Raw genomic sequence first — 13,049 nt, 5'->3', positions numbered from 1 at the left:
AAGGTCATTCCCATGAACATTATAATAAAGTTCATCTAACTTAACCAATTTTGTGAATATATATTATGATTGCTATTAGCACAAGTATCAAATAAACATTTAAATGTTAAAAGTTTTAAAATAATTTTTATGTTCTTTGTATATCACATCTAATGAAAATGATATCAAGGTCAAAAACTGCAAATTTAAAGACAAGTAGTATTTAGTAATAAACATGTTTTACCAGGCTGCCCATTGCAATTTTATTTCTTCCATGTTTTTCTTACCAGTACTTTAATAGTTATATATACACATAATATAATTACATTTGAATGCTCTTCATAGTTTGCAAAATACTTTCACTACATTACCCTATTTCATTCTCAGAAGCACTGTGAAATATATATAGAAAATGTTTTTTAACTACTAAAACCTGTGTGCCATGAAAAAAAATCAGGGCACTGTGTCTCATATGTTGAGTTGTAACCAGTAAAATTTAAAATATTAACTACAATTTAGAATTTTTAAAATAGGAATAACATAATTATCTTAATGAAAAGATCAAAAAGGTACCTTTTTATCCTTAATGTAAAAAAACAAAGAATGAAATTGGGAAATGTCCTTTAATAAGATGTTTTCCACAGTGACTTAGCAAAATTTACCTAAATAAAAGCTGGGAAACTAACTTAAGTCACCTTATACCTGACAAATTTGAGGGGATCAGCAGAAAAAAGTTACCTCATCCTCTGCTGTTTAGAAAGTGGAAAACTGTATCTACCCTAAACTTCTGAGAACATTCATATATACAATCATGTTAGGGAAAATAAAGAATTAACTCTCTCTCTGTGCAAGTTTCAACAAAATAAAGAAATCTTCCCACTGAATGAAAAATTGTAAAGAATATAATACTAAAAGTAAATTACTATAGTTAAAAAATATTAAAAGGAAGAGTAGAATGGGAATGACAGAATGAGAAAAACATTTTTATTTAATCCTAAGTACTGCTTGACTACATTATTACAATTCATTCAATAATTATTCCAGTATTTTACCCAATTTTAGCTTTCAATATTCATTATCATTCATTGGATAACAAAAACATGCATAAAAAAGAATCAATAACCCAGCCCCTAAACACCTTTTATATATACTTCATTAAATATATTTATATTTTTGTTCTATGTATAAAAAGAAAAGATAAAAACTTACTTTCACTCTCCTAATAGCATAGGTGTGACCAAGAAGTTCAAATACTGGCTGTCGTACATTCCTCAAGTCCCAGCCTCTCAAACTACAATCAACTGCCCCTGTCACCAGCAAATTCTGAAAACAATTCAGAGAAAAGTAAAGTGTGACGTCTTTGCAATTAAGCAGTACCCAAGCTTTCCTACTAGAAACAGTGTCTATTTTCTGGTATTTATTTAATCTGATCCCAGGAGTCATTCTTGAAAAGTTATATAACATTATAGAAAGGAGTCAAAATATACATCAAAAAGCAAAAATTAGTAGGACTTGAGAGAAAAGGAACTCAATATGCTTTAGGCATATGATGGAACACTATACACAACAGAAAAAGGCATAGTCTCAAACAGCATTGTAGATTTCCCAATCTACTTTTAGGAATATTAATAAGAACATAAGATTTTAAAAATTATACCTGACAAACGAGCCCACCCTTCTTTTCAGCATCCTCTGAGGTTTCTACCAAGCATTAAAAGGCAAGAGGCCTGCTAATTTACAAATATTTGAAAGTGCAAAGTATAAATTAAATTTTTATGTTTTTCTAATTCTAAATCAATCACTGCTCTCAACTCTCATGGGCCATGTCTTAATATAATATGTAACACTATCTGAGAATTTATGCAGAAAGTGGTAAGTCTCCTATCTAGTCAGGTTTTATAAATTCTGCTATCTAGAACCCCAGGTGAACCCAGAGTTCATGGCGCAAGAGGCCAAGAGCTGCGTCCACACTCAGCCCCATTCCACATCAGCCAGGGCAGTAATCCATTGTCTGAACATTTTCGGCTTCAATATAAGCTCATCTGAAAAAAAGCTGCAATGATTTAAAAAAAAATTTTTAAACTACTCTCAAGTATATATCAGCAACTTTTTTAGAATTCCTAAAAGTGTAACACACAGCCCACAATTTCATTTTCCTATTTGGAAAATTCACGAGAGAGATTTGAACTGTAGTCATCAGCACTGAAAATTTTATTAAAATCAAGTATTATTTTGAATATGTTCTATATTTTTTAAATCTATTTTATTTCTTTCTATTTAAAGAACTCAGCTGATACAATGTTCTCTTAACCTTCACTGATTACTTTAAAAGTGGGAAAAATAAGGCATATGTTATACTTATTTGTCATAGTCAACAGACTACTTCAGGTACATAAACATATTTAAACAGCATATCAACACATATTTAATCCATTTCTATTTCTAATTCATATGCTCATATAGTTAGCTGAAGCTCTGCAAAAAGTTACAAATGGACACTGCTATCTCACAGAAACATGAAGCTTGGTTAGGCTTATAAGGGAAGAGAAAACAGAAAATTCTAAAAACTGATGGACTGTCAAATTAAAAATCAAGTTACAAGTAGTTCAGCAGCCTCACTAGCAAAATGAACAAGAAATGAAAGCAAAAGATGATACAAACTGGCAGGGTTAAGAGCAATAAAGTAAAAAATTACGTAAGTTGTAAAGCAGTTTCCCAAATAAACAAGTAAGGCTGCACTATTGAACTTTTGAGAATTTCTGTTTCTTATTCAGCCTGTTTTATGTGCACTTAAATCCAATTAATGCTAATGCAGGTCACTCACAATCATCAATTAGAAACGAAAGGGACTGAATTTAACTTAATGGTCCATAAACACTATCAAAGTCCACATAAACAAAGATAAAATAAAATCTAAAACATTTCAACATTAGGAAGGGCTCAGTAGCTCAGGATAGAACCAGACAAGGTACCTCATTGTATTTACACCAGTCACAACTCAGAATTTCTGCCTGATGTGCTGGAACCACAGTTCTGACTCCTGTTGTCTTCACATCCCAAATTCTCAAAGTCTGATCACCTGGTGAAAGAGGAAGACTTGATCACTTTCCATCACACCACTTGGATATTCGGTACCCATGACAACAAGTCAGGGGAAAACACACCACTTTCACTATCAGGATACGGCCACCTATATATCATATACACATATACATTGTTTTTGTTCTATAATAATGCATAAGGCCTACTAAAAGTGATGAACTACAAAAAAAAAAAGGCACCATGATAATGTTTTTAGATCTACTGAAAGCAGGAAAATCTAAATCTCACACTAAGACAAACATAGCAGTGATTAAACACACACCCAATGCATTTTTCTTCAGGATAGGAAAAGGCCCTGAAAATCTTTGTTTCTTGTAAATAAAGTTAGCACCCTATACCAGCATATTCTCTAAGAAACAAAATGGTAATAGTTTTACGGTTAAACGTGTGCAAAATCTACCAAGTTGAAAAGGATAATTTTCAAATCTTAGCTTTTACATTTATTATATTTTAAAGGGCCATCCAAAGGTATATTTTTCACCTTGGAAAAAACAAGTTGAGAAAATTTGTCATTATACTCTGAATTACTAGAAAAATGATTATACTCTGAACTACTCTGATTACTACAGATAATACTCTGAATTACTACAAAAATGATTTATATCACATAGCTGAACAAAGTCAACCCTGATTAAATGTTTTACATGCTGTTTGCCTTCAATTTTGTAAACTATGAGGAAATAACAATGACCAGATGAAAAACCCTGAATATACGTATATCTACATCAAAATTAAATTACAAACAATAACTGATCATGTGAGAAAGCTAGTTCAGCTTAATGAAAAAAAAAAAAAAAACAACAATGTGATGGCAGGCATAGTCTTGATTCCATTTAGTAGTTGTTTGACCCTGCAGAAGTTATGTAATATCTCTGAGACTGATTCCTCATTTCCAAAAAAGAAACAGAATGACTACATGCAGAATGGTATAAGAATTTAGTGTAACAAAGTTTCTGTAAATCGTTAGCATGGTCTCTAGAATATAGTAGATACGCTAATATGTGGTATATAAAAATGCTAAATTTTAAAAATTTCCTTTAGTTACCTACATACAATTTCCTATCATCCCAATTCTAAATCATATGTCATTTACCTAAGTTCAAGAGTTTTAGACCATTTTTTTCTGATTTCTTTACAAGTTGTTTAAGAAAGATAAGAATGAAATTGCTGGTGGTAATGAAATGTAGAAGTTAAGCATGGGGGCTTTGGAGCTCCAGAGCTTGGTTCTAATCCAGCTCAATCATTTGGTAGCTGTTGACGTTTAGTCAAGTTACTTAACATCCTGGATTCTTACCTTCCTCACCTATGATAAAATATCTGCCTTATACAGACCCACAGACGTGAAGGACAAATGAGTGGTTACCAGTGGGGTGAGAGAAGGGCAGAGGGGCAATATAGGGGTAGGGGATTAAGAGGTACAAGCCATTAGGCATAAAATAAGCTACAAGGATATACTGTACAACACAGGGAATATAGCCAATATTTTATAATAATTATAAATGGTGTATAACCTTTAAAAATCGTGAATCACTATATTGTACACCTGCAACTTATATAACATTGTACCTCAACTATACTTCAAAAAAACCCAACAAAAACAAATCTGCCTGATAAAGTTGAAATGAGATAAAGTTTTAAAAATAAAATAACAAAACATAACCATGATTAGAAGTCATTCCTGTCCCTATTAATAACATGAACAAATAATAACTAATATTTATTGAGTGCTTACTATATGCCAAATGCTGGTCAGCATTTTACATGTACAGTCAGTCCTCCATATTCGTGGGTTCCAAATCTGTGAATTCAACCAACCATGGGCCAAAACTATTCAGGAAAAAAAAATTCCAGAAAGTTCCAAAAAGCAAAACTTGAATTTGCTGTGCTGGCAACTATTTACACAGCATTTACATTGTATTAGGTATTTTAAATAATTTGGGGATGATTTAAAGTATACAGGAGGATATGCATAGATTATATGCAAATATGATGACAATTTATACAAGGGACTTGAGCATCTAGGGATTTTGATATCCTGGGAGGGTCCTGGAGCCAATCGCCAACAGATACCAAGAGATGAACATATTAACTTTAAAAACATCACAGCAAGTGAGGTAAAAATTTTGATAACATAAAAAGTAATTTTTGTAGTAATTTACAAATGAGGAAACTGAAGCACATGGAGCTGAAGTAAGTCAGCAGAGAGGAAACAATGGAATCAGGGCCTAGAATCAGAACCCAGGCCGCCTGGCTTCCTAGCCTGTGTGAACTATAACTACACAACGTTGCCCCCTAATGTTGTCGGAGGAGAAGTGCCACGTGATCAATGTTGGCGAAACCTTGAGCAATTATTCTTTTAATTTATACGTTAATTATTTTATAAATTGGGGAAAATTTTAATAGACACACACACACATAACATTCTGTCATATTTGCCCCACAATTATTTTAGAAGTAAAAGTAACAAAACACAACAGACAGTGTTGAAACCTCTACTGTATTTCCAACCCCATTCCCCATCCTCCTTGCCCAAGCCTACCACAATCCTGAATTCGGTGTGCATCCCTGTAGTTTGTGTTTTGGTAATACTTCTACAACATTTTTATGTATTCATAAATATGTACTATTGTTTGTGTGTGAGATTAAATTTTTTTTATATTTAAAAGGCATCATCCTCCTACTTTACAAAAGGTTGAAAACCACTCTGATAGAAGAGAGTGACTAACGTTTCTGAATCTAGCTAAGGACAGTGGGGATGAGACGGAATGATGAGTTTGCAAGTACCAAACGGAAATGGTTCAGAATTGGTATAGACTAGAGCTCCCAAAATTTCAGGGGTCCTAATTATAATCACTGTCTGTGGTCTAGCCACCAGCCAGTAGAATTTCTTTCAGAAGTCTAAGTAGCTTTGATTAAATGATCTTTCATGACTTTCCCTAACCTTCAGAGTTTACAGCAGGGTGGTGTAGATGTCCAGATTTGGTCTGCCCAGCAACACCCTTCCAGGAACAGCACCCTCTTTTCACCACGTGATTCTAGAAAGACCTATGGCTCAACACAATCGACTGGCCAAGGACAGGTCTAAGCAAGACCAGTCATACTATCTCATTTTCTGCCCCTGCCACAGCTGACAGGTCAAAAGTATCTACTTGGGATTTTTGTGAAGTATAACTGAAAAAATAATGTCAGTCCCTCTCTCACAGTAGAATTTACAGGTTATAAAATTGAGAAGCTGCTGGCGGCCCTGTGTTTCACTGTATGGAGAAAGCTGGCCTGCAGAGTCAAGTCAACAAGCAGAGAAAAGTCCAGGTTAGAGACAGAGAATGTGTCCGGGGGTCATTTAAGCATCGCTTCCCCTTTTGGGGTTGCTTTTCAATAAATTCTACAAAGACCTAAGATTGCTCAAGTTCTATCACCTATAGGCAAGGCGAGTCCTTATCATCATGGAAGCAGTGAATGGAATTCACCTGAAGCTTCAAACTCTATAAAGCCTAGCCCCAGAGAAAAAGATTCAATTTGGCACAAGCCTTCCACTAAAACATAGGAAATGCCTAAATGATGTATACTAGCTTTCAAAAATTTATATGTAATATCAGGTCTGAAATCATAAAGTCTGCTATAACCATGACTAAGCTTTGTTTAAAGTTCAATGAGCTTGTGTTCATCCTAATAATTACATTCCTAATAATTACATTTTATGGGTGTATGTGAATGCTTTAAAGTACCAAAATATTACAATAAACGTGGACTAGGAAATTAAGAAACAACTAGTAATTCTAGCAACAATATGAATGAATCTCACAAAACATAATGTTGAGCAAAAGAAACTAGACATGAATACATAAAAACAGGTAACATTAATCTATGCTATTACAAGGCAGTTCAGTAGTCACCCTCGAGTGGGGGGGGGTCGGGTAATGACTGGAAGGATGTGAGGGAGGCCTCTGGGATGCTCTGTTTCTTGATCTGGGTGCTGGTACACAGATGTGTTCACTGTGAAAATTCATCACATGCTTAAGATTATGCACTGTTCTGTATGTGTATTATACAATGTCTTGTTATACTATGTATATTATATACATTATATATGTGTATTTCAAATTACTCTGGGACAATATTTTGGTTCTTCACCACCATATTCAAGCAATGCTTTTTAAAAACACCATGGCTTAGGTTGTCCCCTCTTGCCGTTAATTTAAAGGGCACAAAAAAGTGAGAACTGCTCTGAATGAGCTGAGAATTCCACTTCTGCTGCACACATTCGTCGCTTCCTCCTCACCACTTTGTTTTCCAGGTAGGAGAGGGACCTTCTGGCCCACTGGTACCAGGACTCATTCAACTCTTTTAGCCACCAGGACATCTATATTTATATATTTTTCAAATTACATTTTCCAGACAACTGGCTTTTCATTGTCAGCCAGATGTGATAGTGCCATAGAACCACCTGAATCACCAGCTTCTCTTATCAGTTGCAGACTTGCCACTGGCAGCAGAACCAGTGAATTTAAGTGCAGAATATGGTATAGGATGTGCTGGCTACTATTATGTCTAATTCAAGTTGCAGCGTTAAGAAACTGGGTAAGGAGAATAAGTGTAAACAGTGAATCTGAAACTGTGAAGTGAAATGAGTAGAAAAAGGATGCATATTGGGCCCAAATAATTTATTTGAAATGCCAGATGCCTATCAGATGTAATATGACTTTTTTCTTAGAGTAGAATGATTTTTTTTTTAACTACTGGACTCCACATATTCAGGCATGGCTATGATTTATGCAATTATATGGAGTCTGTAATAGCAGTAATTTAGTTTTCATTGTTCAAAAGAAAGTTTACTCCATATTAATCCTCTTTATGTAAAGAGCTCAAATATTCTTCCCTTTCATCTCATATAATTTAGAAATATGAATTCTGTACTAATACAACTTTCATGAACTAAACAAAACCAATGTCCTTAGAGGACTCTGCTAAGGAAGATCTAAATCTCTATATACTCCTCCCTTTTGGTCTGTCTTAACTTAGCTAATGATATATTTAGGTCTAGATTTGCAAATACCATACAACTTTGAAGGTGACCAGATTCTTGGAAAAACTCAAATGCTACATTCGCATATACTATCTTAAACTATAAACTGTTATAAGCAGTTGAAAGACATAATTAGCTATACATGTGCCACAGGATTCAACATAAAACTATGTCTTGACTGCCTATCATATAAGCTTCTCCCGTTTGTAATATTTGTGAAGACAAATATTTTACAATACTGGGTTTCTCAACCATGAATTCTGCAGTTGAAACTATTTTTATGCAAAGATTACAGTATGTTTTATAGCAAGCTCTTATCTGTAAGCAAGAAGGCAAAGTAAGAGAATTAATTGATAAAGACCATAATATAACTCAAACTATAACTGACAAAACTGAGGAAAAAAACTAAAGAGTTCTCAATCTAAGGAAACCACTTCCTCTCTGAATTCAGCACTGAAACCATTCTGTCGGGTTTTTTTTTAAAGAGATGAGTATATTTCTATTAAAACAAACATGCAATTTCCATTACATCAACAGAAATAAGCTATTTATTTAGGCATCTTAAACAGAGTGACACCACAGACTAGTACAGTGCTTTCCAAATTAGGCTGATCACTAGACTCAGCTGGGGTGATTAAAAAATATACTTCTGGGGCTTCCCTGGTGGTGCAGTGGTTAAGAATCCACCTGCCAATGCAGGGGACACGGGTTCAAGCCCCGGTCCGGGAAGATCCCACATGCTGTGGAACAGCTAAGCCCGTGCGCCACAACTACTGAGTCTGTGAGCCACAACTACTGAAGCCCACGCACCTAGAGCCCGTGCTCTGCAACAAGAGAAGCCACCGCAATGAGAAGCCTGCGCACTACAATGAAGAGCAGCCCCTGCTCGCTGCAACTGAAGAAAGCCCGCGCACAGCGAGGAAGACCCAACGCAGCCAAAAATAAATAAATACATACATACATACACTTCTCAGAGGTATCTGATTCAGTAGGACTAAGATGAAGGCTAGAATTCTGTTGTTTTTTCAAGCTTCCCAATGACTCTGTTGGTGGGCCAGGTTTCAGGATCACTGGACTAGTATGTTATTACACAAGCATGCATTCCAGATTCTACCTGGAGCAAGTTACTCTAAAACTCCGTTCTCAGAGTTTTAGTTTCTAGATAAGCAGACTCTCAATCCTTACAGCACATACGTATGCAAAGGCCATTCAGATCTTCCTCAAATATGCCCTGCTCTCTCCACATCCCCTCCCTCTGCTTCCCGCTTCTCATCTCCTAACTCTTACTTTTTCATAAGGTAGCAGTTTAAACACTACTTCCTCAGAGAAGCTTCTCTGACCAACCAACCAGCTCAAGAATCCTTTGTTACGTTTCCACAGAATTCTGAGCACACAGGTTAATCACAGGAGTCACCACTCAGAGAGCCCTTACTCTGTGCCAGGCACTGTCCTAAGCCTTTTGCTCATACTAATTCACTTAATCCTCATCAAAACTCCATGACATGGGTATTATTATCACCCTTATTTTTTAAATGAGGACTGAAGAGACAGAAGTTAAGTAGCATGACCAAAGTCACGTAACAGTGGTGAAAGCGGAATTTGACCACAGGGAGGCTGGCTGCAGAGTCCATGCCCCTAACCACTGTGCTGTACCCTCGTCCTCAAAGAGCTTCATGCTCCTTACCGTTATTGTTGCTAGGCTTTTTCTTAGCATCTCTCTTTCCCACTGGACTATACACTCACTGTATCTTCAGTGCCCAGACACAGGTGGACATTCACTAAATATCTGACTGACTCACTGACAATGTCCCTGTCAACAATCAAATTTAACCTTAAGTATGTTTTAAAAATTCTGGTAAGATGGTTATTCCCATATATTATATAATAATAATCAAAAATCTTTAGTGTTTGCTTGTGTAAGGTGCTCAGCTATGTCAAAGAATATACATGCCCTATAGGAAATATACAAACACAAGTCAAGCAAAGAAAACATGCAAAGAAGTGCACTGCACACAGCTTGGTAAGCAAATTTTCTTCTCTGTCTTGAAATGGCAAAGGCACAATGAGAGCTTTAGAGCTTACCCCAACTTCTACTACGCCACAAACCCTCCTTTTGTAGAGTGGAAGAAAAACTTTAAGTCTTTTCAACTTTATTGAGTAGGCAAATATTGGAAAAATCATCATGAAGAAATATTTCAGGGAAATGTCAAATGGTTGATAAATAAACCTTCCAATGAGTTTCCAAAATCATAAAATCTGGCAGAAAAATGGCTTTACTGTATTCAGTTTTTTTTAAGGAACATAGGTTACAGCTCACAGGTCCAGTGCTAGGTTTTTGTCAAATCCCTTCTGATTTATTCCAAGCCTTGGATGTGCAGACAATTTAGTTCATATTGACCCCTTATCCATCTTCTTCACCTAACCAGGATTCACTCTTGCCATTCTCAGTGTATGTAGCTGGGTACCACCTCTCTCCCATTTCCCATTCTCAACTGCAGGAGCTGAGCCAGGCCCAAGCCAATCAACACATTACAGCCTCCTCTCCCAGGCACAGTGATTAGTTTAGGAACATCCACACAGGCCATCAGAGCCCATGAGAGAAAATGAAACATTTTTAGATGTCTGAAAAGGAATCTCCCACTTTCTCCTACTGGACGGAAACAAGAAAGGATGCAGGGGCTAGAGCTACTGCCATCTTGCTATCATGTGGTACCAGATACTGAAACCAACTTAACAGAACATAGAACAAAAGAGATAGCAAGAACAGTCTTTGAGCCCTACATCCAGCTGTGTGTACATAGCCAGGTGTAATTCTGGACATTTCAACTATGTGAGCAAACAAATTACCTTCTACCTTAAGGCAGTTTGGGTCAGAATTTCTTTCACTTTCAACCAAAGACGTGCTGGCTGGTATGACCACAATTTACATTCATTTCTAATATAACACATGAAGGTAATGTCATTAAACTGTCTCTTTTTTCTGTTAAAGCAAATGGACATTCTGTTGATAAAAGACTCTTTTTATATACTATCTATTTACAAAGTAGAGATACTTAAGTTTTGTAATTATACTGCTAACACTCTACACACAGTCTTTTTCTGCTACTCAGTCTCACACACTGAATACTCTATATATAACATCCAGAGTCAATATTATGTATAACATGCTACACAAAAGGCCAATGTAATACAAAGAAGTGTGTGTGACTCAGCCTGAATAAAGGGCTAATATATACAATTCTGCCTGACTTATTTATTTTTAACGTCTTTATTGGAGTATAATTGCTTTACAACGTTGTGTTACTTTCTGCTGTGTAACAAAGTGAATCAGCTATATGTATATATATATCGCCATATCCTCTCCCTCGTGTCTCCCTCCCACCCTACCTATCCCACCCCTCTAGCTAGTAACACAGCACCGAGCTGATCTCCCTGTGCGATGCAGCTGCTTCCCATTAGCTATTTTACATTTGGTAGTGTATATATGTCAATGCCACTCTCTCACTTCATCCCAGCTTACCCATCCCCCTCCCCATGTCCATAAGTCCATTCTCTATGTCTTTACTCCTGTCCTGCCCCTAGGTTCATCAGAACCTTTTTTTTAATTTTATTTTAGATTCCATATATATGTGTTAGCATACAGTATTTTTCTTTCTGACTTACTTCACTCTGTATGACAGACTCTAGGTCCATCCACCTCACTACAAATAACTCAATTTCGTTTCTTTTTATGGCTGAGTGATATTCCATTGTATATATGTGCCACAGCTTCTTTATCCATTCATCTGTCGATGGACACTTAGGTTGCTTCCATGTCCTGGCTATTGTAAATAGTGCGGCAATGAACATTGTGGTACATGACTCTTTTTGAATTATGGTTTTCTCAGGGTATATGCCCAGTAGTGGGACTGCTGGGTCTTATGGTAGTTCTGTTTTCAATTTTTTAAGGAACCTCCATACTGTTCTAAATAGTGGCTGTATCACTTTACATTCCCACCAACAGTACAAGAGGGTTCCCTTTTCTCCACACCCTCTCCAGCATTTATTGCTTGTAGATTTTTTGATGATGGCCATTCTGCCTGGTGTGAGGTGATACCTCATTGTAGTTTTGAGTTGCATTTCTCTAATGATTAGTGATGCTGCGCATTCTTTCATGTGTTTGCTGGCAATCTGTATATCTCCTTTGGAGAAATGTCTATTTAGGTCTTCTGCCCATTTTTGGATTGGGTTGTTTGTTTTTGTGATATTGAGCTGCATGAGCTGCTTGTATGTTTTGCAGATTAATCCTTTGTCAGTTGCTTCATTTGCAAATATTTTCTCCCATTCTGAGGGCTGTCTTTTTGCCTTATTTATGGTTTCCTTTGCTGTGCAAAAGCTTTTAAGTTTCATTAAGTCCCATTTTTTTACTTTTGTTTTTATTTCCATTTCTCTAGGAGGTGGGTCAAAAAGGATCTTGCTATGATTTATGTCATAGAGTGTTCTGCCTATGTTCTCCTCTAAGTTTTATAGTGTCTGGCCTTACATTTAGGTCTTTAATCCATTTTGAGTTTATTTTTGTACATGGTGTTAGGGAGTGTACTCATTTTATTCTTTGACATGTGGCTGTTCAGTTTTCCCAGCACCTCTTATTGAAGAGGCTGTCTTTTCTCTACTGTATATTTGTGCCTCCTTTAACAAAGATACGGTGACCATATGTGTGTGGGTTTACCTCTGGTATTTCTATCCTGTTCCATTGATCTATATTTCTGTTTTTGTGCCAGTACCATACTGTCTTGATTACTGTAGCTTTGTAGTATAGTCTGAAGTCAGGGAGCCTGATTCCTCCAGCTCCATTTTTCTTTCTCAACATTGCTTTGACTATTCAGGGTTTTTGTGTTTCCATACAAATTGTGAAATTTTTTGTTCTAGTTCTGTGAAAAATGCCATTAGTAGTTTGATAGGGATT

General features: G+C 36.1%; 1 protein-coding gene across 5 annotated transcripts in view; it reads right to left on the bottom strand.

Annotated features, from left to right (window-relative positions):
- The window catches only part of PEX7 (peroxisomal biogenesis factor 7), a 90,158-nt gene that overhangs the window by 54,934 nt on the left and 22,175 nt on the right, over positions 1-13,049 (bottom strand). For all 5 annotated transcript variants that reach the window (XM_089921655.1, XM_089921656.1, XM_089921657.1 and 2 more), the window contains exons 6-7: positions 2,952-3,058; positions 1,189-1,302 (exon numbers count right to left, since the gene is read on the bottom strand). In XM_089921655.1, the coding sequence (XP_089777781.1) occupies positions 1,189-1,302; positions 2,952-3,058 (221 nt within the window). The remainder of the gene's footprint in view (positions 1-1,188; positions 1,303-2,951; positions 3,059-13,049) is intronic.

Source organism: Delphinapterus leucas, chromosome 12, assembly GCF_059928025.1.
Source record: "Delphinapterus leucas isolate spDelLeu-1000000601 "Yukka" chromosome 12, BTC_Dleu_Yukka2, whole genome shotgun sequence".
NCBI lineage: Eukaryota > Metazoa > Chordata > Mammalia > Artiodactyla > Monodontidae > Delphinapterus > Delphinapterus leucas.
The sequence above is the reverse complement of the archived record's forward strand: the minus strand, read 5'-3'. Positions and strand labels throughout refer to the sequence as shown.